The following is a 27,684-nucleotide window of genomic DNA, read 5'->3' as shown; positions in this document are numbered from 1 at the left end:
GGGGACTTGAGCACATAATCCAGGCTGACATTTGACTGCAGTTATGAGGGAATGCTGTACACTGTCAGAGGTGCTGGCTTTCAGACGAGATGCTGAACCAAAACCATATCTCTCAGATGGATATAAAAGATCCCATGACACTACATCAAAGAAATGCAGGAAAGTTTTTCCTGGTGCCTTGACTAACCTTAATCAATATGAAAATATGTATTATCCAGTCATTGTCAAATCGCTGGTAGAGGTACCTCACTGAGCACATCTGGGCAGCTGTATTTTCTTCAGTCACAACAGCGACTCTGCTCAAAAATATTTAATTGGCTGTGAAGAGTTTTGTGATGTCCTGAAGTCATGAAAGGTGCGATATAAATTTGAACTTTCTTTTTCTTTTACACTCCAATCTAATTTTTTTAATTCTCCACTAAGCTCCTTTGTGTCTGCTTCATAAAATGATGACTAAATAAAATGGCTGTAACGGTTAAGATATATGAAATATGCTGACGTGGGGAATTAAGATAATCCTCTTGGATCTACAGCGGTTATTCAATTTGCTGAGTGCATAATCTTGAAAAGATGAAGGGAGAAAACATCCTATTTTCCATTCTGTTCTTATTTGAAGGTATGTTGAGCATTTTCTGGTGGGATAAGGAGCTTCTACCAAATATTGTTTTTTTAAAAATTGAAATCAGTAAATTATATTCCCCTATTCAGTATATATTTTGTTATTAGGTGAGAAATTCTTTTTACCTTATTTGAGTTTCTTCAAATGTGATAATACCTCAGCAATTGTAGAATACTAGAACTCTGAAGCTGTGTATAAATTTCCAATACTGAGATCATTAAAATAGAATCAATAGAGCAGTTAAATGTTCTCTTGATTTGTATTTATTTTATAAAAATGTAAAATAAAAGTGATTATATTTGTACTGTTCAAGAAAATAATGCTCGTCTTTCCTCTATATTTTAAAAATTCTTCTCAATCCATTTGGAAAAGCTCTTCCATCGACATCTGCTACTGAGGTATGGAGCTCAGTGTGGCCAATGTTGGTAAAGCATTGTTCAACCTGTGCAGCTGCTTTCAATCTGACTTGTGTGCTGATATTGGCCTGTTGGTAAAGGCTATTCTTAGAAAATATTGTTTAACTGTTGCTCATTATTTCCAAATAATAGGCAGACCAATTAGTTAACAAAAAATAAAATGGGAAAACTCAGCAGGTCTGGCAGCATGTCTGGAGAGAGGAACAGAGTTAACGTTTTGAGTGTGTACGATCCTTCCTCCTGCATTTTCTATTTTATTTCAAATTTCCAGTATCTGTAGTAATAAATTTTTTTAAAAATCTACTGCAATTTAGTTAAAAGACACTTCAACTGTTTGATAACTGACCCCAAAAGTAACTGTAAGCAATCATTATATCCCTACCCCACCAATAAGTTCATAAACGAAAACAGGCAAGCATTCCATGGGCTGTGGGATTGAGATAAACATTTTAAAAAAGGGTGGTTTAAGCATCTCCCTCCCCTTAATACTCTACATGTTATCTTATGAGAGATGAATTAAGGAAAATATAAATGATTGCACTTTTTTCTCATGCAAACACTTTATTCTTCTTGATCAGTTTTGTTAATAGTTTAAGGTATGTTGTCAATGCATGTTAACAAAAAAGAAAATGTTTACCAGGACAAATTTTTATCAGCCTCAAAGCTAAGTACCCACACAAGTCATACTGTAGGGTTCATAAGCTTTCAGCTACTACTCCTATATTTATGACAGGATGAAAATCTGGATCAGTCATGTAACAAGACTTGCAAATGCGATTGCAATGAAGAACTCAACACATTTTGGGGAATGGCACCAGGACCATTGATGCTGGAATGCATGCCAGGTAAGAGAGACCATTATATAATTTTTAATGGCATAAGAAGGCACTTAACCTCGATTCTGAGGAGGTATTCTTGAAGATCCAGCCAGACTTTATTCTGGAAACAAAACAAAATCAACTACTTTATAAAAGCTTCAATGTATCAATAATGTTGACTTTGGGGGATGGGGGTGCGGGGGACCTCCCATTTAGTTGACAGTAAAACCTGTAACATTGTACTGGATATTGGCAGCTACCAGAGAATTGAGAATGTAGGGCATTCGTACTGGTTGGAATTGCAAAGGTGATAAGACAAGACACAAGGTCACTGATTAATCCTCTTACCTCTTCAGAATGACTATCTCTGAAGATTAAATGGATTACCCTTTAGTATAACCCGTCATGATGGAATACTACCAGTCACAATAAATAAGTTTCAGAGACCCAACATCAACAACTTGTGTATATAAAGCTTTTCATGTAATAAAATGTCCCAAAGCGCTTCACAAGGTTTTTATAAAGCCAAAACTGACACTGAGACTTATAAGAAAAGATGTTCAGGCATATCACTAAAAGCTTGGTCAAAAAAGTAACTTTTAAGGCATGCCTTAAAGGGGGAAAGATAGGAAGACAGGCAGAGATGTTTATGGAGGAAATTCCCGAAGCTGGGCCCAAGGCACGGCATCAATACATCCTGGTTCAGGTCATTATGTTGGTGGAACAAATAAAATGAGGGATGCTCAAGAGGCCAGAATTAGAGGAATTATTTAGAATTGAAAACTCATCTCAATAATAGTGACCATGAAGCAAACATGATTGTCGTAAATAACCATCTGCTTCTCTAATGTTTTTTTTTAAATTTAGAGTACCCAATTATTTTTTTTCCAATTCAGGGGCACTTTAGCGTGACCAATTCACCTACCCTGCACATCTTTGGGTTGTGGGGGTGAAACCCACGCAGACATAGGGAGAATGTGCAAACTCCACACGGATAGTGACCCAGGACCGGGATCGAACCCGGGTCGTCAGCACCGTAGGCAGTAGCGCTAACCACTGTGCCACCGTGCCGCCCCTCCTTAATGTTTTTTAGGGAAGGAGATCTGCCGTCCTGACATGATTTGACTTACATGTGGCATCAGACCCACAGCAATGTGTTTGACTCTCAACTATCCTCTGAAGGTCAAGGGCAATTGGGGGGTGAGCAAGAGATGTTAGCCTCGCAATGCAACCCACATCTGAAGAAAAAATAAATAAAACGTTACCCAGGGTTGCCTAGGTACAACCTTATCAATATATCCTGATAGGCCATTTTGTTGACTTTCTAATGCTGTAGTGCACTACGGGAAGTGGGCACCCTTATGAACACGAATTAGGAGCAGGAGTTGGCCATTCACTCTTTAAAGCCTGCTGTCCTTTGATAAGGTCATGGTTGACATGATTTTGGACTCAAGTCTGCTTTCCTGTCTATCTCTACACGCTTTGACACTCTTGTCAATCAATAATCTATCTAACTCAGCATCAGAAATATTCAATAACCCTGCCTTCACTGCTCTCTGGAGAAGGGAATTCCACAGGCCAATGATACTCAGAGAAAAAATGTACTTGATCTCCAACTTAATTGGGAGACCCCTTCTAATCGAAAGACGTGCTTGTTAGGTGAATTGGACATTCTGAATTCTCCCTCTGTGTACCCAAAGAGGTGCCGGAATGTATCGAAGAGGGGATTTTCACAGTAACTTCATTGCAGTATTAATGTAAGCCTACTTGGAACAATAATAAAGATTATTTATTTATCATTTATATTCAAAATACGTCATATATGTAAGTCAAGGACCTTCCCAATCACCTGTTTCTCCTCTATTCACACTTGATTATCCAAACTGCCGTTCTAAACCTGTTAACCGGGAGACGCATACCAATTGAGATCGTTTTACATACTGGGCACGATTCAACTAAAAGGGAACAAAGCCCCATAGTAAGCACGATTAGCCGTGCATTTCCCGGTGCTCGCAGCACTGAGAAACACATGGCTATACCACGCCACTCACGTTAAATAAGGGGCCTCAGCGGTGAACGCATGGCCGAGGCTGCACATAGCCCCGTTTTCTACACCGAGGAGCTCCGCTCGCCATGGGTTGCCATTTTTAACATGCCGTCCTGATCTCCAAGGCCCCCGGCGCATCCCCCGACTCCCCCCAAGCCCCAATGCACTATAGCCCCACCCTCCAACCCCTGCACAGGGCACCGATCACTAGCACATAAAAATGCCAGCTTGGCAGTGCTAACTAGGCACCATGGCAGTGTCCCTGCTAGCTGGCACTGCCATTGAACCAGGTTGGCAGTGTCTGGGTGGCACCACCAATGCCAGGATACCATCCTGCCAAAGGGCATGCACACCTAGGGGCTCCGATCCCCTGGGTGACTCCGAGTGCCATTCTATCTGGTCCCAGTTCATGCAGACCAGTACTGAACAGCACTCACCCCACCCAAGGTGTCCGAGACAAAAGAGATAGATCCCAATGCTTCAGGTACCTTGGGAATCTGCACGTTAGACTGAGACTAGCTGCCTCGCTTTAATATGCAGATTTACTAAGAAGTGATTCCGCCCACAATGGTGGAATTTACATTGCAGCGCCTTGCGAGATAGGGTTAGATCTCACAAGGCATTGCGAGCCAGGTACATCCTTGGAGCGGGGTCCCCTGACTTTTATTGGCCAAACTGCGCTGTGGTGAGCTGCTTTTCGGGTGCAGTGTGGCTGTTGGATCGTGCCCACTGTCTACTGCTGTCTCTAGGCAGGTTCATGACGTGCCCTTTATTAAAAATGAAACGTCTTATTTTAAAGATGTTTAATTTCTCAGCAGTTTTTTTTGTTCCAACTTATTAAATATTACAAAATTCAAAAGCATGCATTAACTGAGACAAATACCCCAGAAAGTTTTCCATTGTTCCCAAAAGTTTATTTTATACTCGGGATAAAGCGCCCGCGATGACGTTTTCGCTTCTGGCCACATGAAAGATTTTTAAGTTGCATGATTGCAATAGTAAACTCCATCGGAATAATCAAATAATCCGATTTTGAAATATCTCGATATATTTTGAAACGGTTGTGGTCCATATTGGAGATTGTCTCTGCTGAGTTGATGGCAACATAAATCTTGAAATGCTGTGATGCCAGTACCAGGCTTTACGTTTCTTTTCTGGTGGTGATTCCAGGAAGTCCAACATAGTTTGTATTTTTGCATCTCGTGGTGTCATTTGACCATGTTTCACTATGTGTCACAGGTCTGAAAATTTGGACCTTAGCAAATTCTCTTTTCACTCAGTTCCTCACAAGATTGGCTTCATCTAAGCGGTCAAAAAGTTCCTTTCTGTGGTATAGGTACACTTACGACTTCTGGCTTAACACCACTCAGTCATTAATGTGTACAGCACAGTGACTCCATCCTCGAATCGCTCTGTTTGTCAGCCTTTGAACAGTTGCGGGGACATTCTTCCTCCCGAACGCCTTAACTTTGGATTAATAAAGTCCTTGTGGCGTCACACAGTGATGGCCTTTATCTTCCGTACTTGCCCAAAGCCCTTTCACTAGGGTGTGTGGGTGAAGGATTGCATCCATCCAAAGCTTTCAATTGGTTCACTTAACGAGCCCCACGGGCTTCATGCTGCAAATAATGGTCCCGTCGGCTGATTCGTCAGGACCAATGACTCAATGACAGCCCGTGTGGCCACATGGACTTTGTTGTATCGGGTCGCCGCATCAGTCATAGGCCTCCGTACTGTTGCCATTAGCCAGGTCCTCAGCGGTTATCCCTTATCCCCAAGAGCCAACCGTCCATCTTGGCTCGGTCCTTAAAGAGGCCACAGATGTCCGACTGTCCCAAGTTGTAGCTGTCGTGCACACTCCCTGGGAAGCGGGCACATACATGCATGATCTTCATGTGGTGGTGGCACATGGGCTGCATGTTCAGGGAGTGGAACCCCTTCCTGTTGACGATGAGCATTCCAGACAGCCCGGTGACCACAGGGCGACATGCGTGCCATCTATTAGTCCCTGGACCTGGGGCATCCAGTCGATAGCGAAGAATCCTGCTGTCGTGTTGGGCTTGGTCCATGTCAATGCTTATATAGTCCGCTGCCTGAGCAAACAGGGCATCCATGACTCCACGGATGCACATGTGGGTTGTGAGATGCCGTACAAGTCCCCACTCAAGCACTGGAATGATCCTGAGAAGCGGTGAGTTTGATGGCCATTTGGAGTAGGTATCCTCCTTCTCCACATGGTGCCAAGTCTACAAGGGCATGCACATGTGCCACATCGCCCCCCCCCCCCCCCCCCCCCCCCCACTCCCCTTTGTTGTGATGGAGCATCCTACGGCACATGCATCTGTCATTTGATCGAAAGACCAGCAACTGTGGTCTTGCACTTTGGGCTGTCGTGCCCCACCCCTTCTGGGTCCCTCCCTGTTGAGCGGCCAGGTCCGCAGGGTGTGGGGTGAGGCCCTGCACATGGCCGTCTCGAGCTTCTGTCAACAATGCTGGCGGCACCTTCACTGGCGTTTGGCCGCCTGGCATGCCAGCAGCACCATTAGGGCAGCTTCCGCAGGGTCCAAGATGTCATCCATGCTGTTTAATATATGCAAGGAATTGGGAGAGGGTGTGAGGCTGATAACTAGCAATTTCCTCCCAGTCCCTCCATTGCTCTGCCCACCCCCCCCCCCCCCAGCCCGCCACACTCACTGCCCACTCACCCCTGGCCGCAACGGAGACCTCTGCCCACCGGACCCCAGACTCTGTACCCCAGACAACCGAACATGACATTACCTGGACCGGGCACTGGCCACCTCCCTGGTGCTCACACCTATCCTCTGGTCACGGAAATGTGCCCAATGCTGGGGCACAGCCCTTGCGTGTTCAGATGTTGGCCACTGAGTCCTTATGTGTTGCCCCCCACAGTGTTCAGGCACAATGTCCAGGCATCATGGTCTAATTGGGATGTTAGCCAATAACCCCCACATGCTGAATGGCACACCAACCGTGGGGATCCACTTGGGATGTGTAAAGTGCTCACTTAAGTATGATTGCCAATTCAGTATTAGCAGTAGCCTTCAGCTGTCAGAGGCCTTCACGGTCAATGGGCGGTCGCCGTGGCAGGTGGACTCAGGTTGCCCCCAGAATGGGACCACATGGTCCACGCGTTGGCATGGTGGATCTGTGGACACAGACACTCACCACTGCAGCCCCCCCCCCCCCCACCAAAGCCCAGCTTTGCTCTGCAAACCACCTCTGCTCTGCAAACCCCCGCCACTCCGCAAACCCCCACCCCTGCACCACAAACACCTCCCGCTCCGCAACCCCCCGCCCCACCCTAATGACAACTCTCCTTGACGGAGGTTGGCCCCTTGGGATCAGCAATTGCAATGCCCCTGGGCTCTTTGCCTGTGAGTGAAGATAGCCCACGTGACCTCTTGCTGGGGACGGGGTTAAACGGGAAAATCCTTCAATGAGAAGCTGTGGGAAGGTTTGGGACATGGATGCCCCAGGTCCAGGGAATGTTAAAAGCCAAGAAAAGAATCCGGGGAAAAAGAGAGTGAGTGAAAGTCCACTGCTGAGCGTGGTAAGGAGTGCAGTGGGAATAAAGATGGCAGGAAAGAGCCCATAGGGTGGGGCCACAACCAACACAGTGGAAAAGATGGCTGAAGTGATGGCTGAGGAATTTGAGCGGTTGTTCTCAAAACTTTGAAAGGCATCGGACAGAGATGATGACCTCGCTGAATGAGTGGGTGGGTACGACTCTTGCCCCGATGAGAGAGGAGTTGGGGGAAAACTTGGATGGCAGTGCGGGAGCAAGGAGAGAAAATGAAGGGGGTGGTGGAAGCATTGTTGCGGCCAAAGTAGAAGACCTGGAGAACAGATCACAAGGGCAATATCTGAGGATCCTGGGTGTGCCTGAGGGGGTGGGGGGCCAGAGGCCTACAGAGTACTTTGCTGACATGCTGGTGAAATTGATAAGTAAGACTCCCAGTATGAATTGGACAGGGACCACCGGTCACTTCGGCCGAAACGGAGAACGAATGAACCGCTGAGACCTGCGATCGTCTGCTTTCACAATTCTCAAGTGAAGGAGAATGTGCTGAGGTGGGCAAAGCAGAAACGGGAGATGGAGTGGGACGGAAATGGAAAACTTATATACCAGGTCTTGACGACGGAGCTGGGAAGGAGACGGGCGGCCTTCCGTCGAGGTAAGGCGGCACTGTATAAAAGCAATGAGCGGTTTGGTGTGGTCTACCCGGCAAAGTTGAGGATTACGCACAACGGCAGAGACTACTACTTTGAGACGCCAACGAGGGTGTTCGTGAAGGCAGAAAGCCTGGGACTGGACTGAATTTGGACTTTGATGTTTTTTGACTGGGTTTTTCCTTTATGTTGTTCTTTCCAGTTGTGGATGTTATGGTCAACGGTTTTGTGTAATAGAAGTTTGGGCTGGGATGGTTTGGGAGAGACGGTTGGGATTTACAGTTGTCCATGTTTGGTGTTTGTTGGGGCACAGGGTATTGGAAGTTTGGAAGAGGTGGGTATGGGGGGCTTTGGAGCTGGTGTGTTTTTTCGATGTGGGGAAGAAGGGCTCTGACAGGGGCCTCTGTGCAAGCAAACGTAATGTTAGCCAGTGAACAGGAGCAAGGTGAAGGGAATCTGAATCTGTTTGGTAGGCTTTGATGAGCCTGGGAGGTGTGAATGGTGGTGGGATGGGGACGATACTGGGTGAGGTGTTTTCAGGAGGAAATGGTGGAGGAGTTTCTGGGAATTGGGTGGGGGGGGGGGGGCGGGGGGAGAGGAGGGGTGGGGGGGGGGGGGGTGATGCTGACTAGGGCCAGGGCTGGGTCGCGCCTGCTAGACAGGGCCTGAGAGAATGGTCATGGCGGGAAGGAAGGGTGTGGGGGGACGTGAGAGACCCCCGGCCAGAGTGGTGATGTGGAACGTGCGAGGGTTTGGGGGGCCGGTGAAGAGAGTGTGAGTTTTCGTGCACTTAAAGGGCCTGAAGGCAGACATGGTGCTGTTACAGGATACCCATTTAAGGCTAAAGGACCAGGTGAGGCCGAGGGAGGGCTGGATGAGCCAGCTGTTCTATTCGGGCTTTGACAGTAGGGCCCATGGGGTGGCGATACTGGTGAGTAAACGGGTAAGGTTCCAAATGGAGAAGGTGGTGTTGGATCGGGGGGCAGGTAGTGATAGTGATGGGGGTGTTGGAAGGGAGGCTAGTGGTGCTGGTTAGCGTATATGGCCCAAATTGGGATGGCACTGGGTTTGTGAGGAAGATGTTCGCGGCCATACCGGACTTGAATACTCATCGGTTGATATAGGGGGTGATTGGAATAAGGTATTGGACCCGAAGGTAGACAGAGGAGATTTTGGAGATAGATGGAAGACATGTTGTGGACCCGGAGCCAGACTGTCTGTGAGGAGAAAGGAGTTGCAGGTCAAGTTTGATCGTCTGCACACGGGGGTGGTGTTTTGGCAGTTCAGGCGAGCACAGGAGGTTGTGTACAATTATGTTGAGAAGGCCAGTTGATTGTTGGCAGGCCAGCTCCATCACAAGCAGCAGCGAGGGAAGATCGTGTGGATTAGGGATGGAGCAGGCAGGTTGGTGGTGGTGCCGGAGCAAGTGAATTAGGTGTTTGAGGACTTTTATAGGGGCTTGCATAAGTCTGAGCCACTGGAGGATGAGTCGGAGATGAGGAAATTCTGGAATGACTGGTGTCCAGAAGTGGGAGGGGAGGAAAGGGTCACATTGGAGGAATCAATGGGGGTGGAGGAAGTGCAGGCAGCAATAGGGAAGATGCAGTCAGGCAAGGCACTGGGACCAGGTGGGTTTCCGGTGGAATTTTATTAAAAATTCAAGGATCAGTTGGCACCGCTGGTGGTAGAAATGTTTGAGGACGCGATGGTAAGGGGAGAATTGCCGGAGACAATGAGACAGGTATCCATGTCATATAAGTCCCCCAGCCAGGCCGCCACACTGGTGGTGTTGCTGACTGCCACTCCATCAGAATTCTTCGTCAGGCAATCAGAGAGGCGAAGGCCACAACATCGGCCTTCCTCCCCTCCATCAGCTCCAGCTTCCCCGATATCTCAAACATTGCCACCAATGGGTCCGGCTCAACCTCCACCCCATCATCCTTGCTAGCGCCGCCAATACTCCTGCCCAAAACCTCCCCAACGTTTCGCAGCCCCAGAGCAGATGAACATGATTCGCTGGTCCTCGCCCACACTTCTCACCCTCGTCTGTCACTCCCTGGAAGCACCCACTCATTCTTGCCCGAGTTATGTGTACCCTGTGTACCACCTTGAACTGTATAAGGCTCATTCTTGCACACGAGGTCACATTTACCCTTTGTAGCGCCTCACTCCATACTCCCCAGTTTATCTCCCCTCCCACTGCTCCTTAATCTTCACCACCTGCTCACCTCCCTGCTCTCTTAGCCACCCATATATGTCTCCGATCCTGCCCTCTCCTTCCACTTCCAGAAGCAACAGTCGCTCCAGTAGGGTGTACCTCAGCAACCTGAGGGCCTCTTTCCAAACCCTCTGCGCGAAATTCACTTCCTCCTTTACTCTCTCCTTCAGTTCCTCCATACCGGCAAACCCTTCTTCCAGGTACAAATCCCTCACCTTAACCAGCCCCACTTCTCTCCACTTCTGAAACATGCCATCTATTCCCCCCGGCTCAAAACCATTTGTGGTAGTCACCACTAATGGTATATTATATGTATTACGGCACTGCCCATATATTAGAGGTACAAGGGTAAATCACTGCCTGCTGGTTTCACCCCAGCAGGCGGTGTATAAAAGTGTGTGCTCTCCTGCGCTGCAGCCATTCTGGTTCCAGCTACAGGAGGCACAACATCTTGTTCAATAAAGCCTCGATTGTTCCACTATTCTCGTCTTGTGGTAATTGACGGTGCATCAATTTATTGAACAAGATTTTTTAAACAATGGATCTCCACATAAAGCCTGATCGCCTGCAGCTGAGCTCTCAAGCAGCCAATGCCATGTCCATGGCTGTCACTATCTCCGCTTCTCCCTCTACCGATGGCATCATTATCACATTTAGGAGCCTTCGCACATTAGCATTTAATTGCCTACCATTTACGAATCCCTTTCTGGTCCTCGTGAATCACCCCCGGGACACAGTCCTCAATCCTCGTGGCCAACATTTTTGCCAGCAACTTAGCATCTACGTTAAGGAGCGAGATCGGTCTATACGACCCACATTGCAGTGGGTCCTGATCCCACTTCAAGATCAAAGAGATCGTCGCCTCCGACATTGTCGGGAGCAGGGTCCCCCCCCCTCCCTTGCTTCATTGAAGGTCCTTACCAGCAATGGGGCTAACAGGTCTACATACTTCCTATAAAACTCCACCGGGAACCCATCCGGCCCCGGGGCCTTCCCTGCCTGCATGCTCCCCAGTCCTTTAACCAGCTCCTCCACCCCAATTGGCGTACCCAAACCAGCCACCTCCTGCTCCTCCACCCTTGGGAACATCAATTGGTCCAAGAATCGCCGCATCCCCTCTTTTCCCCCTGGGGGCTGAGACCTATACAGCTCCTCGTAAAAGGCCTTAAAAGCCTCATTCACTTTCCCCGCACCGTAGTTCCCCTGCCATCTTTGACTCCGCCTATTTCCCTCGCTGCCATCCTCTTACGGAGCTGATGTGCCATCATCCGACTCGCCTTCTCCCCATATTCATATATCGCCCCCTGTGCCTTCCTCCACTGTGCCTCTGCCTTGCCTGTGGTCAACAGGTCGAACTCCGTCTGGAGACTTTGTCTCTCCCTGAGTAGTCCCTCATCAGGAGCCTCTGCATAGCTCCTGTCCACCCTTAAAATCTCCCCCACTAACCTCTCCCTTTCCCTGCCCTCTCTCTTCACCCTATGAGCCCTGATGGAGATTAACTCTCCCCTGACCACCGCCTTCAGCGCCTCCCATTCTACTCCCACCTGCACCTCCCCGTTGTCGTTGGCCTCCAGATACCTTTCGATACACCCCAGCACCCTCCCGCACACTTCCTCGTCTGCCAGCAGTCCCACATCCAACCTCCACAACGGGCGTTGGTCCCTCTCCTCCTCCAGCTCTAGCTCCACCCAATGCAGGGCATGGTCTGAAATGGCTATGGCCGAATACTCTGTTCCCTCCACTTTTGGGATCAGTGCCCTGCCCAGAACAAAAAAATCTATCCGGGAGTAGGCCTTATGTACGTGGGAGAAAAAAGAAAATTCTCTGGCCAAAGGCCTGGCAAATCTCCACGGATCTACGCCCCCCATCTGGTCCATAAACCCCCTAAGCACCTTGGCCGCAGCCGGCCTTTTCCCCGTCCTAGATCTGGAGCGATCTAATTCTGGGTCCAGCACCGTGTTAAAATCCCCACCCATTATCAAGCTCCCTACCTCCAGGTCTGGAATACGCCCCAACATCCGTTTCATGAATCCAGCATCGTCCCAGTTCGGGGCATATACATTCACCAGTACCACCTCCGTCCCCTGCAACCTACCACTCACCATCACGTATCGGCCTCCCTTGTCCGCTACTATGTTCTTGGCCTCAAACGACACCCGCTTTCCCACCAGTATTGCCACCCCTCTATTCTTCGCATCCAGCCCCGAATGGAACACCTGTCCTACCCATCCCTTCCTTAACCTGACCTGATCTGCCACCTTCAGATGAGTCTCCTGAAGCATGACCACGTCTGCCTTCAGTCCCTTTAGGTGCGCGAACACTCAGGCCCTCTTAACCGGCCCATTTAGGCCTCTCACATTCCACATGATCAGCCTGATTGGGGGGTTACCCCCCCCCCCCCTCCCCCGACTAGCCATTTCCTATCTTAGGCCAGTCCCGTGCTCGCGCCTCCCGCACCCTCCAGTCCCCCAGGCGGGGAACCCCCGTCCCGACCATCTCTTCCATTTTCAGTTCCCCCTCGGACAGTGCAGCAGCAACCCTAAAATCCTCCCCTCTCCCCGCTAGATCCACATTTAGATCTTTTGCTCCCCCCATATTACTTCCGTGAGTCAGCTGACTTCTGCTGACCCCGGCTTCCCCTGCCTTCCCGTTGATCTCCCCGTGTGGGAGTCTCTCCTCCTCCTTACCTTCCTCCACCCCCCCCCCTTTTGTGCGTGGGAAAAAGCCTGCGCATTCCTGAACCAGCCCCGCCCCCTGTGGCGCAGCTCCTGCTGCGGCCATTATCCCAGTTCCCTCCCGAGTCTCACCTCCCTCCAGCACCGACGCCCACATTCCCCATCATCATCATCTCGTCTACAGAAAAGTAAAAAGGAATTTTAACCAGAACTCTACCCACATCCCCATCCATCATCCCACCCATGAAGTATTCTTTACCCCTATTTACAACCCCATATACAACCAACATCTCCCCCCAAAACCACATCCCCTCAGTTCGAGTCCAGTTTTTCCGTCTGAATAAAGGTCCAAGCCTCTTCTGGCGTTTCAAAATAATGGTGTTGGTCCTGATAAGTGACCCACAGTCGCGCAGGTTGCAGCATGTCGAACCTGACTCTATTTTTATGCAGCACCGCTTTGGCCCAGTTGAAGCCAGCTCTCCTTCTTGCCACCTCCGCGCTCCAATCCTGGTAAACTCGGATCACCGCATTCTCCCATCTACTGCTCCGCACCTTCTTGGCCCATCTCAGCACACTTTCTTTGTCCGCGAAGCGATGGAACCTTGCCACTATCGCCCTTGGCGGCTCATCAGCCTTGGGTCTCCTCGCCAGGACCCGGTGAGCCCCTTCCAACTCCAGGGGGGTCGGAGAGGCCTCCGCTCCCATCAGCGAATGGAGCATTGTACTCACATACGCCCCGGCATCAGCTCCCTCCACTCCTTCGGGAAGACCCAGAATCCGGAGGTTCTTCCTCCTCGACCTGTTCTCCAGGACCTCGATTCTCTCGGCCCACCTCCTGTGCACCGCCTCGTGCGCCTCCATTTTTACCGCCAGGCCCAGGATCTCGTCCTCGTTATCATTCATTTTATCTTTCACCTCATGAAGCTCCACCGCCTGGGTCTTCTGGGTCTCCTACAGCCCCTCGATCGCCAACAGCATTGGCGCCAGCACCTCCTCTTTAAGCTCCTCCACACAGCGCTTAAGGAACTCCTGCTGCCCCGGCCCCCATGCTGCTCAATCTCCGCCCTCCGCCATCTTGCTTTTTCCCCCTCGTTTTTGCCGCTGCTCCAGAGCCTATTTTCACGCCGCTCCACCGCTGATCTCGGCCATATACCGTAAAGGGGGACCTTACTGCACCTTCCCACACGGGATCAAATCAAAAAACTTCCGTTGGGGCTCCTCCGGAGAGCCCGACAGTCCGTTATCGCGGGAGATGCCGAAACGTGCGGCTTAGCTCCGCATCGTCGCAACCGGAAGTCCATCTCCTCCCATAATCAACTGGGCCGTGGCCAAGTCCTGGATCGCTGCCAGCAACTCCCTCATAAAAGCTAGATCGTCCCAATTCGGTGCATACACATTCACCAATACCACCGCCGTCCCTTCTAATACCCCACTTATAGTAACACATCTCCCACCCGGGCCCCTCATTTCCTTCGTGCCCACAAACTCCGTTTTCTTCCTCATCAAAATTGCCATGCCCCGCGACTTTGAACCAAACCCCGAGTGGAAAACCGGACTCACCCATCCCTTCCTCAGCCTAACCTGGTCCTTCACGTGGAAGTGCGTCTCCTGCAGAAAGACCACCTTCGCTTCTAAACTCCTTAGGTGCGCAAAGACACAAGATCTCTTCACCAGTCCATTGAGCTCTCGCACGTTCCATGTTATCAGCCGTACCGGGGGCTTACACCTCCATTCCCCTCTGTCTGCCCTCCTCACCTTACAGCTCTACCCCGTTAATTTCACCCTGTACCTGGCCCATCCAAGATGGCCCCTTTCTCCGTCCCTTCTTCAACCTCACCTCATTGCATTACCCTGCCCCCCCAGCCCCCTCCCCCCTACGGCCAACTGTGTCTCAGCCTTCTCTCCCACCTCAGTTCTGTTCACCAGCAGTACTTGCCAGTATGGCAACTCCTGCCCAAAGGCTCCTGCTACTGACCCCCCCCCGCCCACCCCTCGGCCTCACCTCGCTGTTCAGTGAAGAAGGCTCCCCGCTGACCTCCCCCTCCCCACCCAAACAAAGACTCATTGCGAACCACAGGTCACCTCCCCCAAAGACAAACCAAAAGGAAAACCGCAGCCCCAGGCAGCAGGAGGGGGGTGGGGACATCCGTGGCACCCTCTGTCGACCCGACAGTAAAAAGAAGAAAAAACCCTCCACATCGGAGGAATAGAAAAAAAAACCTCCTTCCAACCCCCACCCTGTATTCTCAATTACTTCAAAGTGCCAGCATCTCCGTCTTCCAAAATTGTCCAGTTCAGTTCTCCCCCAGTTTATGCTCCTTGATAAAGTAATTGGCCGCTTCTGGGGTCTCAAAATAACATTCCTGGCCTTCGTAGGTCACCCATAGTTTCGCCGGGTAGAGCGAACCAAACCTGATGCACTGTTGATACAGCACCGCCTTGGCCCTGCTGAACCCCACACGCCATTTTGCCAGCTCAGCTCCAATGTCCTGGCATATTCGGACCTTGTTCCCCTCCCATTCGTAGCTATGTTTCTCCCTGGCCCAATACAGAATCTTCTCCTTCTCCACGAACCTGTGGAGCCTCACGATTACCGCCCATGGTGGCTCGTTTGCTCTAGGCTTCTGCCTCAGAGACCTGTGCGCTCTGCCCACCTCAGGGGCCTTGTCCAGCACCTCATCTGCCACCAGCCCTGCCAGCATCCTCGAGACGTACCTAATGGCACTTGCACCTTCCACTCCTCCAGGAACTCCGCAGATTCTGCCTTCTCGACTTATTTTCCTGCTCCTCCACCTTTGCTCCCAGCATCTTGCAAAGATCTCCTAAGAGCCCCACCTCTGCCTCAAATGCCACCACCCCATCGCTGTGATGACATCACCCTCTCAATTTCTCGGATCTGCGACCCCTGCGCCTCAAAGCATTTCTCCACCCTCTGCATCGATCCCTTCAGGGGTGCGACAGCCCCTTCGATGGCCTTCAATCTGTCCTCCTGCATCTCCTTCCTCTGGTTGCTGAACTCTTCCTTGATGAAAGCCATCAACTGTTCCATCTGGGGCTTTGCCACTTGCACTGACCCTTCCCCCTCAGCAACCACTTCCACTGGCTGCTGTGCCACAGGTCCCTTCCAACTCCTTGGCCAAGTCCTTCACCTTCTTCTGGGTTTGATAACCAGCAGACATATCACTCCCGGGGGGGGGGGGGGGGGGGGGGGGGGGGGGGGGGGGGGATTCTCCTTGGACCTTCAGTTACACTTTTCTGTCGAAGTTGCACCCGATTTCGGGTAAAAATAACTCTTTTCTACGCCTTCAAGCTGGAGCTGCCCTGTGTGCGACCCAACACACCATGGCCGCCACCACAAGTCTACCTTTCTGTCATACCCTTCTCCCATCTCATATTTTTTTTGTTTTCTGCTGGTTTTTATATTTTTCCAAACCTCAGACCGGTCACTCATCTTTCCAGAAATGTACGCTTGTTCTTTTAATCTGGTACTATCTTTAACTTCCTTAGTTAGCCACGAGGGATGCATCCTTCTCCCAGAGTGTTTTTTCCCCACTGGAAAGTATCTTTGCTGAGTGTTGTGAAGTATGTCCTAAACATCTTCCACTGCATCTCTATTGACATATCCCTTAATCTAATTTCCCAGTTATCTTCAGCCAGCTCTATCTTCATGCCCTCCTCTCTCTTGAATTGAAATTCAATCACTGTTATCACTGTTACTTTGGGCATATTCACTATGAAATCATTAATTAAAGTTGTCTTGTTACACATTACCAGATCTCATGTAGCCTGCTCTCTGATTGGTGCCAGAACATGCTGCGGTAAAACACTGTACTAAAAGACTTTGAACTCATCTACCGGGTTACCTTTGCGTGGCTAATTATCATCCATAATTATTACCATACCTCTCTCACAAGCTCCAATTATTTCATCCTGTATACTCCATCCTACAACGTAGTTACTGTTAGAGGACAATACCCCTTCAAGTGACTTACCTTTTTGATTTAATAATAATCTTTATTATTGTCACAAGTGGGCTGACATTAACACTGCAATGAATTTACTGTGAAAAGCCCCTAGTTGCCACATTCCGGCGCCTGTTCGGGTACACAGAGAGTGAATTCAGAATGTCCAAATTACCTAACAGGAGATCTTTCGGGACATATGGGAGGAAACCGGAGCACCCGGAGGGAACCCACGCAGACACGGGGAGAACGTGCAGACTCCGCACAGACAGTGACCCAAGCCGGGAATTGAACCCTGGAGCTGTGAAACAACAGTGCTAACCATTGTGCGACCGTGCTGCTCAGCTGGTCTTTCACTGGTTATAAACTGAAAGGGGAGGTGAAGGTGGATGCAATGGGGATTTGTGGTTGAAAATAGATCATGAGCCTCATGGATAGGCCCAGTTTCAATGTACTAACTCAGATCTGTGAGTAGGCGGACCTGAAAATAGAACACAAATACCTGCACTCTAATCCTCATTTACTTTCTGCCCCATCTCCTAAATCTTTGTCAAGCGAGTCTCTTTGCTCCTTCAATTCTTGCCTCTTGCACATTCACTGTTCCAGCATTAGCTGTCTATGCCATACTCTGGAATTCCCTCCCTAAAAAACCTCTACCTTTAAGACTACCTCTCTTTTTTGGTTTGTCACCTGTCCTCATGACTCCACATGTAGATCTGGGTCAAGTTATGTTTGATAATTCTGCTGTGAAGCTCCTTTGAGTATTTTCCAATGCTAAATATGCTATTTAATGGATTTTTTTTGCTGAAAGGCTGATTGGTTGGAAGTGGACTATTTAATTACAATGTCACATCAATGCAGCCTTAACTTTATCAAAGTTTTGCTAATTGTTTTTGAATTAGAGTGCCCTTATCACCGAGCTCTTGGGTTTGAATCTGGAGCTGTTACAGAAGACCAGATAAGTTGTTCCAATGAAGACCAATATACAGGGTGGTATTCCTCATGGATGCCAAACAAAGCAAGAATCAACAGCCAAGGTTTTGGGTAGGTAATCACGTAGATTCTTACATCAACCAAGGCATTACATGGTTCAACATACCATTCTAATTTATTACAGTTCCTCCATTTTATTACAATTTTAGTTTGTGATTTGATCAAGAACAGATGGAGTTGTGCAACAGATCATAAAAACATGACAAATGGTAATTAAGTTAATTAATTTCATTTGTTCTACTGATTTATGTATCAATAACTTGACCCACTGACTTCAGTGTCAGTGAAACTTCTGCAAAATTTATTGCTGGGTTCAATTCTCCCCAAAAAGTCTTAGTTAATTTGTGACAGGTTTTTCAGGTAGTTCCCATCGCTATTCAATGACACATAGTCACTTTTTTGGGTCCTGGGGAGTTTCTCACCAGTTCAGCCCACACTTAGAATTTTTTTTAGCACTGGGGAGCTGAACTGCGAGATCGGCCCGCCATTTTGAAAGGGTGCATCGATCTCTAAGTGAGCTTATAGGTTCCCCACACCATGGGAAATGTCACCCCCCAGCACCCCTCCCCCCCACATACCTGGACACTAGCACGGTAGCATTGTGGATAGCACAATTGCATCACAGATCCATGGTCCCAGGTTCGATTCCAGCTTGGGTCATTGTCTGTGCGGAGTCTGCACGTCCTCCCCGTGTCTGCGTGGGTTTCCTCCGGGTGCTCCGGTTTCCTCCCACAGTCCAAAGATGTGCGGGTTAGGTGAATTGGCCAATGATAAATTGCCCTTAATGTCCAAATTGCCCTTGGTGGTGGGTGGAGGTGTTGAGTTTGGGTAGGGTGCTCTTTCCAAGAGCTGGTGCAGACTCAAGGGGCCGAATGGCCTCCTTCTGCACTGTAAATTCAATGATAATCTATGATTAATCTAGGACAAAGGTTCGGCACAACATCGTGGGCCGAAGGGCCTGTTCTGTGCTGTATTTTCTATGTTCTATGTACCCCACAAGTGAGTACACCCCGCTATGGGATCCCCCCTCTTCAGCCCCCCCCCCTTACAGCACCCCCTCCCTTCTAGGACCCCCCCCCCCCCCAACCTCCCTGAGACCCCTACTTACATGCTCTGCACTCCCTCACCCTTCAACCCCCCCCCCCCTCCTCATTTCATGGGCCTGGCCCCCCTCGTCCACACTTGGGCACCCTTGCACTGCCATCCAAGCAGTGCTCCTGCGAGGGTGGCAGTGCCAAGATGCAAGTTGGGCAGTGCCAAAGTGCCCATGTTCCAGTGGGAGGGCCAGGGTGTCACTCTGCACTTGCCCTGACCACCCAGGGGTGTCCGATGGCCTGGAAGATCCCCCGGGTGCCGTTCCACCTGGTCCACGTTTGTGTGGACCAGCACTGATTGGCGCCCGGCTGCAGCCTCCCTGGGGTGGCCGGAGAATCGAAGGAGGTCAGTAGATCCCGGGTGGTACGTAGATTTATGACCGAACTCCGTGAGCGTCATTCGATCCCGCCCATTTGGGGCGGAGATCCAACTCCAGCGTCTCGCGGGAATTGGGTGAATCTCGCGAGGTGCGGAGCCTGTCTGTCGGCACGCTGCATGCCTCTCCCGGTCAGAGCACAACGTGCCCCGAGAATCGCGCCCTTAATCTTAGAAATATGTGGTGCAATTCTTAGTTCATGAAGCCTTCTCATACTTGTGGAATATTCTGTTGCTAGGGATTTCTATTTTGATCACAACTTAATCTGTTTAAACAGCTTGTGAAAACCACACAACAGTTTTTCTCTGTCACACTAACTGTTAAACCCGAGGTATGCTAATTAATGTCGATGTCACTAAATTGCCTCCTGGAGAACACTTTGGATACCAACTATACCTGGCTAATTCAAAAGGCAGAGGAATGTCGCAATGCGATATACCTTTGGACCAACTAAATCACTTGTGCAGAATACTTGCCAAATAAAGTGATTCCCCAAAACAAAATGTAGGCAAATCACTGCCGAATAATTGGTCATTTAAAATACCTGCAACTGTGATAACTGAGACTCCCTTGTTCCTTCAGATTCTCAGCAAAAATTGTTGTATAGTGTCATGGAGTCATACAGCACAGAAAAGGCCCTTCAGCCCATCGGGTCTGCGCCAGGCCAAAACAAACCACCTAACTATTTATCATGGTAAACATGTTAATGCTGCTCAGAAAATCTTGATCTCCCCCCCCCCCCCCCCCCCCATGTAATGACATGGTGATTAAAATTTGAGAATTAGAGGCTGTTGGATTAAAAAATACATTTTCTTTGTCAGTTCCCCATACCACAGCACCAAACTTAAAGTGCAATTTACATAGAGCTTGTTACTCGGCTGGTTTGAGAACAAGTGATCATATATATACTCTCAGTTGCTCGAATGAGCAATCCTTACACGCACACATCCACACACATTTTGCTCACAAAACGACAGCTTGAATGATTCGATTGACAGAGGGCGAAGTTGAATGTTCAACACAGTGCTCTTATTCAAACTAACAGTGTCAATGATTATTTGAACTGTAGCAAACCCACACCAATTAGATTTCCAAATTTACCACTGAATTAAAAAAAATCAGTAAGATAGCACAAACACACAAATACATACCATGTAATATTGAATTATCATAGAATTATCCTTTTTAACACAATTTAAACAGGATAACATTTGCTATTTTAGTTACAAGCCGACTTAAAATAAATGGGTTAACATTTTGTATTAAAATAGGAATAAATGTTTTTTATTTAAAAAAAATATTTTTATTCTCCTTTTTCACATTTTCATCCAAATTTACACCTACCAACAATCAACGGTAACAAATACAATGTCAATCCCCTGGCCAACAATTCCTTCCTCCCACCAATCCCCAACATTTTAAATACAAACATGAAAGAAAAGGATTCAGGAATCCACCATCCACCCCAGACATAGTCACCAACAACATACACAGTCCAACCCCCACCGCCCCTAATGTTCGATGTCACCCAATTCTTCAAAGTGCATAATAAACAAAGCCCATGAATTGTAGAACCCTTCCGCCCTTCCCCTCAACTCAAAAAAACATCTGTCTCCACACCCGCTTCCAACCCCGGCCGATCCGATACCCCGAATATGGCCTCCGGAGGACCCGGCTCAAGCCTCACATGTACCACCTTCGAAATTACCCTGAACACCTCCCTCCAATACCCCTCCAGCTTTGGACAGGACCAAAACATATGAACATGGTTTGCGGGGCCCCCCCTGCAACATTCACAAACATCCTCTATCCCCTCAGAGAGTCAGCTCATCCTCGCCTTTGTGAGGCGCGTCCTATCCACCACCTTCAGCTGGATCAGCCCCAACCTCGCGCACAAAGTTGAGGCATTTACCCTCCGGAGCACCTCACACCACAACCCTTCCTTCAGGCTCTCTCCCAACTCTTCCTCCCACTTTGCCTTAATCCCCTCCAGCGATACCTTATCTTCTCCCAGAATCACCCCATAAATCGCCGACGCCACCACCTTCTCCATTCCCCCTGTCGTCAGCACCTCCTCCATCAGTGTGGAGGCCGGCACCACCAGAAAGCTCTGTATCTCCTTCTTAGTGAAATCTCAGACCTGCATATACCTAAACATTTCCCTCTGCCCCAACCCATATTTTGCCCCCAGCTCCTTCAGTCCCGCAAACCGGCCCCCAAGAAACAAATCCTTTCATGCCCTGACTCCCTTCTCCTCCCTTCTCCAAAAAGTCCCATCCCACTTCCCTGGCTCAAATCTGTGATTCCCCCGAATTGGCATTTCCCTTGACCCCGCCCCCAGCCTAAAGTGCTGCCGCAACTGCCCCCAGATTTTCAACGGCGCTACTACTATCATGGAAAAATAGGAAATAAATTTGAAAGGAACACAAAATGTTCATATTCTAACAAGTGGACACCATGGGCACGATCTACCTGCCTTGTTTCACCCGGCGCGAAAACGAGTGGGCAGGTTAGATTGCGGGTGAGGCCAAAATCGGGAACCATGCTGGGCACCGATTGGTTTCCGATCTAACCAGCCCGCTCCCGTTGGCGAGATCTGGATTCCTCTGCAGTGTGCCGAGAAATCAATAATACCCAATTAAGTTCAATCTCCATTCCATTGATGGGAAGGACCCCCTATCAAATGGTCACCCATGACCTAACCGCCTCCCCAGCGAGCGGCCAGGCGAATGCCTTTCAGTACATCTATTTAAAAACATGAAGCCAGCAGAATGGCTGTTGTGGGGATCATAGGAGGCGAGTAGCCATCTTCAAAATCGGGCAATCAGCCCTGGGGCATTGGGTAAATACATAAACTTTGACCTGGACCAAGCCCAACAAGATGCTCGGGCAGCAGGAATCTCCGTCATCACCAGGACACCCCAGGTCCAGGGCGTAATAGATGGCACGCTTGTCGTGTGGAATAACATTACGGAGGTTTTCACATGTCTCGTGTGTAATGTGTTTTAACCAACCTGGACATTCTCTGCAGTGCCTTAGCAATACCCACCTGAGGCTAGGTCATGCTCCACAGCGCCCCGGCAATGTCCACCTGCGTTAAGGACACGTCTCCCAGCAACTTGGACATGCTGTTGAGGCGCTCAGCCATGGCAGTCACTGACTGAGCCATGGCTTGGACACCACCACTCATGATGTTGACATCATGCTCCAAGCTCTCCACTGCTGTCGCCCCCTAGCAGTGTTGGCCTCAGATGCCCCGCATTGCCGACACGATCTCCTGCGCCCATAGCCTCTGGGACTCTCCAATTGGCTATGAACCTGGAGTGTTGCTGACATCCCTCTCTGAATCTCACAGATGCATCCTATTCACTGCATCAGCTCCAGGATAGCCTGGTCCAGAGGCTCAGCATCTGACTGGGCTCAGCTGGGTCCTGGGATCCAGCAAATCTCCATCGCCCCTGAATATTCCTGCCTCCACCTGACGTGCATCTGCAACTGTGTGGTGCTCACCAGACCGTGCCCCAGAAGTCTGTCCACTGCATTCGCCCACCGAGGTGTGTGGCTGTGCGCTTGGGATGATAGCTGTGCCTCAACAGTGGCAACCTTGGAGCTCTCCTCTGAGGTGTTCTCTTTGGAGGTCGAGGGGCATCCTGGATTGGCCCGCACTGCCAGCTGGAGATATTGTTGGGGAAAGGACATGTGGTCAGTGCGAGGGATCATCATGCTGGGATGAACTCACGAGTGTCAAGTCATCTGCGTGACGGCCGGTGGATACTCAACCTCTGCGGCATAGGCCAAACTCAATGTCGGTGAGTGATATGTCCTCAGCCACTCAGAGCTCGTGCCTCATAGGGGCTGAAGACCAAGGTCCAGAAACTTGCTGCCAGTCTGGGCACTTCTCTGCTGGTTGTGCACCAACTTCTCCTGCGGGGACACAGAGGGCACATTGCGAGCCTAAGGCTTCATTCTTCGCAGTGTGGGGGAGCATGGCGGGGGACAGACTTGGGCACCACGGCCGGGCATGGGTATGGTGTGCTGGTGGATGCCAGGATGTGCATAGGCACGGGACAGCCGGCGGGATCGGTGCCGGGGCTGATGCCAACTCACCCGTGCGGCCCAGTGGAGGTTGTTGAGCTTCTTGCAGCATTGGGTGGTGGCCGTCCTGGTCACATCCCTGCAAGGCGTTGCTCTGTGGGATCAGTTGAAGTGCTGCTCCCCCTTGTTAGCAGGGAACTGCTGAGTGCAGTCCCAGCAAATCACCTGGCAGGACAGTTAGTTGTAGCGTAAAACACGCGGAGCATTATTAAGTGCCCTAATTAACGTTAGATACCAGTGATGGCCTCGCTGAGTTGGCCATTGGGAAATAGCCGGTGAATTCCGCTCGCAACACTGAACAAATTTGGCTAGTTCGCGCCCTATACTTTATAGTCTTTGCTGCTTTCAAATTTAACATCCATATTTCAACAATTTATCTTCCAAAGTTTCACTAATGTCACTTTTGTGTTATCACAGGTGTGCATGGCTTTCAAGGTACCAGGACAATCAGCAATGGCTTCAGATTGACCTGAAGAAGATCAGAGTTATTTCTGGAATCATTACTCAAGGACGATGTGATACTGATGAATGGATGACAAAGTACAGCGTGCAGTACAGATCTGATAAAATATTTAATTGGGTTTACTATAAAGACCAGACTGGAAACAATCGAGTAAGTATTGGCTCCCATCTAGAAATAAGATAAAGGATGATTTAAGTACAGCAGTGAGGTCCTCTCTGTCCGAGGTGACTCTTGGAATTCACACTCCAACTCTTTTTTTCGACACCCATAGGGTGACCTGCAAATCGCAGTGGTGAGACAGTTTCCAATTAGCCCATTCCTGTGAGCCAGGTCTCAAGGACATTAACTATTTCTAAGAATAAAAGTCCAACTGTTAAAAATTCATCAAAATTAGTGTTGGAGGAAAGAAACCTGACTTACAAAATACAAGAAGTCTTTGCTAGTGAAAGGCAATTTGAATATGTACAAAAAGTAATTCGGTTATGCTGTACTCTGGTGGCATGATTTTCTCCAAGATTTATAGTTGTGAATGGCTAGGAAATCGATTGTAATACAGAATAAAACATTTAAAAGTTTCATAAAAGACTGACCGTGCGAAGGTGTTTATTTTTGACAATTAACATAGAATTATAAAAATAAGGGGAAATAACATATTTAAGGGATTCATGTTAATGGGTGAAAGCAGAACAAGTTGTAAATTTAGTAAACATTTAAGGGGCAGCACGGTGGTGCAGTGGTTAGCACTGCTGCCTCACTGCACCGAGAACACGGTTTAGATCCCGGTCCTGGGTCACTGTCCGTGTGGAGTTTGCACATTCCCCCAGTGTCTGCGTGGGTCTCACCTCTAGAACCCAAAAAGATGTGCAAGGATTGGACATGCTAAATTGCCCCTTAATTGAAAAAAAAAATCTGGGTTAGTTATAAGAGTGTTTTGCTTCAGCAATTATAACCCGTTGCCACTCTTTGCACTAGTAATTTGCTTAATGTTCCAACAAAAAGAATATTAACTTGAAGATCTGGGATCAGTGTGAACTTGAACTGCTATTGGACCTTTAGTGTAGTGAAATGTCCAAGCTACTGCAATGCACTTACTCTGGTATTAGTTCTGCAACTGTGTTATTCCAAGCTGATTTTGAATATAACAGTATTTAAGAGATTCTAAGAATTTAGTAGTTGGGGGTACTAAACTAATACATGCCACCAGGTGGCGAAGTTCTCTTGCCGTGTACTTGCCTGATTTGACGTTACATTTTACATTAGGTGGAATGTTATGGCCCTGCTGCTGAAAATGTAGCGAGGCGTTCAAAACTCCCATTGACTTCGGCGGGACCAGAAGATCCCACCGGCAGGAGGGGAAATAAAATTCAACTCGTGAAACTAAAAAGCTGATAAAAGTCCTGCCAATTGAGGGTTTGATTTGCCTCTATTATTTGCCGTTAGAAAGCTTTGATTAAAATGATGTTCTGAAATCAGTTTTTCAGCATTATTTTTTTCCCCCTCCCACAGGTATTTTATGGGAACTCAGACAGGTCATCATCTGTGCAGAATTTCCTGCGTCCTCCAATTGTCGCTCAATACATCAGGATTAAGCCGTTAGGTTGGCATGTTCGGATCGCTATAAGGATGGAGCTGCTTGAATGCATGAATAAATGCCAGCCATAAACATGTTATACGTTAGCACAGAAGAAGTAGCATGTCCTGTGGAAAAAAATCCAAGCTTCTGTCAATATTCATGATATATCTGAGCAAAATTATCGATCTGACTATTTAATCTTGTTTCAAATAATATGGACTTGTTTTGTGATGGATATAGGAATTCTTAAATGTATATTGATGTGTCTGTTGCAATAATGTTATTGAAAGAACTCAGGTTAAAGTATCCAGATTAGATGCAAGCTAAAGCTGTGATTAAGGGGTTAACAGTTCGGCAGGCTGTGATGTCACTTATGGGAGGGGTGTCTGTTTTTGAGTTTCGCTTTCAGCCCTGCCCTGTGTCTGTTTTTAAGTTTCATTTTTAGAGTTCTGCCCTGAATTCGGAGGAAAAGAGGTGTGTTTCTTAGACTGACTTCTGAAAGTTCTCTCCCAAGGACTTTGTGCATAAATCTGTAAGCCACTGAGTGTTAACTTTATTAAAAGTGGCATTTGACCTGTGTGTGGATTTTGAATAATTGAAATTTTAGAAGTGGATGGGAAAATAAGTTCAATGACCGTTAATTTTTCTAAGAACTGTTTAACTGTTAATTAAAAAGCTGTTTTTTCTTTGGATGTTAATGGGGTTAATCCTGTGTTAATAACAAAGTTTGTTTAAATATCAAAGATCCCTAGTTTATCAGTGGAATCATTCCTGGAGCAGAGTATCCTTTCCTCACAGTTTATAAATTGATAAATTGTTGAGGTTAGTCTGGTTTCCTAATATAAATTGGAGTCTGGTCCACGCACTGCAACAGTCTTAAAGTACTATCAGTACAAGTTCGGCAATTTAAATCCAGTAATATAGGGGTGAAAAGTTGTTACTTTTTTGACTGTACTGAAAAGCAGTCCGTAGCGCAGATTAAGTTAAAAGCAATCTCTGCAGGGACTGAGTAATCACACTTTTTCCAACGCTGCAATGTTAGTTTTGATTCAGTCCAGAAGTGACTGGATGCCCATTTATTCCTGTCCTTACTGCCCTCTATTAGTTCCCCATCTTCCAAAATATTGAATTCAAAATCCTGATCAACATCTATAAATCCTTTGCGGCCACACCTCTGTAATCTTTCCCAGATAAGCTTGGCAACCCCCAGGATTGTCTTAGCATGGCCAGGAATTGAAAATTAATTCCCAGACATGGCTGTGAGCAATCCTGGAAAAAGAATCATTGGGCATTTTAAAACAATAGTGCTTGATCATTTTCTTTGAAACTTGTCTATTAGTTATAAAATATTGGAGATAGGGGGGAATGGCTTTTCTTTGGGCAGGATTGTTGTCATTAGAAGGTAATGTCCTGAAATCTTCTTCAATTCAAGAGCAAGCTTCATGTTACTCTCTTACATTTTCCCCTGGTCTCTTTCACTAGTGACAGAAGCTTCAGCTCCACGTTTTTGGGACCCAGTCCCCACCATTCTATCTTTATGGCTCTCAAAGTTAACCCAGGGTTATCTTTTCATCTTGCACCTGTGCTCATCTTTCCTTTTTTTTAAAGTTTAGAGTACCCAATTCATTTTTTCCAATTAAGGGGCAATTTAGCATGGCCAATCCACCTACCCTGTACATCTTTAGGTTGTGGGGGCGAAACCCACGCAAACACGGGGAGAATGTGCAAACTCCACAACAACAGTGACCCAGAGCCGGGATCGAACCTGGGACCACTACGCCACCCTGCTCATCTTTCCTAACTATTTTACCACCTGGCACCTGAAATTTAAAAAATATTAATTCATGTATGTTATCTGGCCCAACCCTGAGGGCAGTTAAGAGTCAACCACATTGCGCCAGATCTGGAATCACAAATATGCCAGATCTGGTAAGGATGACAGATTTCCTTCCCTAAATGGCTTTAGTGAACCAGATAGGTTTTTACAACAATCGATTCATAGTCACCATTAGACTTTAAAAAAAATTTAAAGTACCAAATTCTTTTTTTCCCAATGAAGGGGCAATTTAGCCTGGCCAAACCACCTGCCCTGCACATCTTTGGGTTGTGGGGGTGAGACCCACGCAGGCACGAGGAGAATGTG

At 48.2% G+C, this 27,684-nt stretch overlaps 1 protein-coding gene across 1 annotated transcript; it reads left to right on the top strand.

Moving 5' to 3' along the window:
- Positions 1-555: 555 nt before the first annotated feature.
- Positions 556-26,114, top strand: rs1a (retinoschisin 1a). Its single transcript, XM_072515466.1, has 6 exons — positions 556-616; positions 992-1,017; positions 1,769-1,880; positions 17,849-17,990; positions 23,923-24,118; positions 25,475-26,114. The coding sequence occupies exons 1-6, from the start codon at positions 571-573 to the stop codon at positions 25,628-25,630; spliced, it is 678 nt and encodes a 225-aa protein (XP_072371567.1). The 5' UTR covers positions 556-570; the 3' UTR covers positions 25,631-26,114.
- The last annotated feature ends 1,570 nt before the right edge of the window (positions 26,115-27,684 follow it).

Source organism: Scyliorhinus torazame, chromosome 8 (assembly GCF_047496885.1).
Source record: "Scyliorhinus torazame isolate Kashiwa2021f chromosome 8, sScyTor2.1, whole genome shotgun sequence".
Classification (NCBI taxonomy): domain Eukaryota; kingdom Metazoa; phylum Chordata; class Chondrichthyes; order Carcharhiniformes; family Scyliorhinidae; genus Scyliorhinus; species Scyliorhinus torazame.
Note: the sequence above shows the minus strand (reverse complement) of the source record. Positions and strands in the feature narration are given on the sequence as shown.

Excerpts from the sequence above, each read along its gene's own strand:
- rs1a (XM_072515466.1), top strand. The coding sequence starts at position 571 with ATGAAGGGAGAAAACATCCTATTTTCCATTCTGTTCTTATTTGAAG. Across the intron at positions 1,018-1,768 it reads CATCGACATCTGCTACTGAG|GATGAAAATCTGGATCAGTC; the intron begins GTATGGAGCTCA and ends TATTTATGACAG. Across the intron at positions 24,119-25,474 it reads ACCAGACTGGAAACAATCGA|GTATTTTATGGGAACTCAGA; the intron begins GTAAGTATTGGC and ends CCCCTCCCACAG.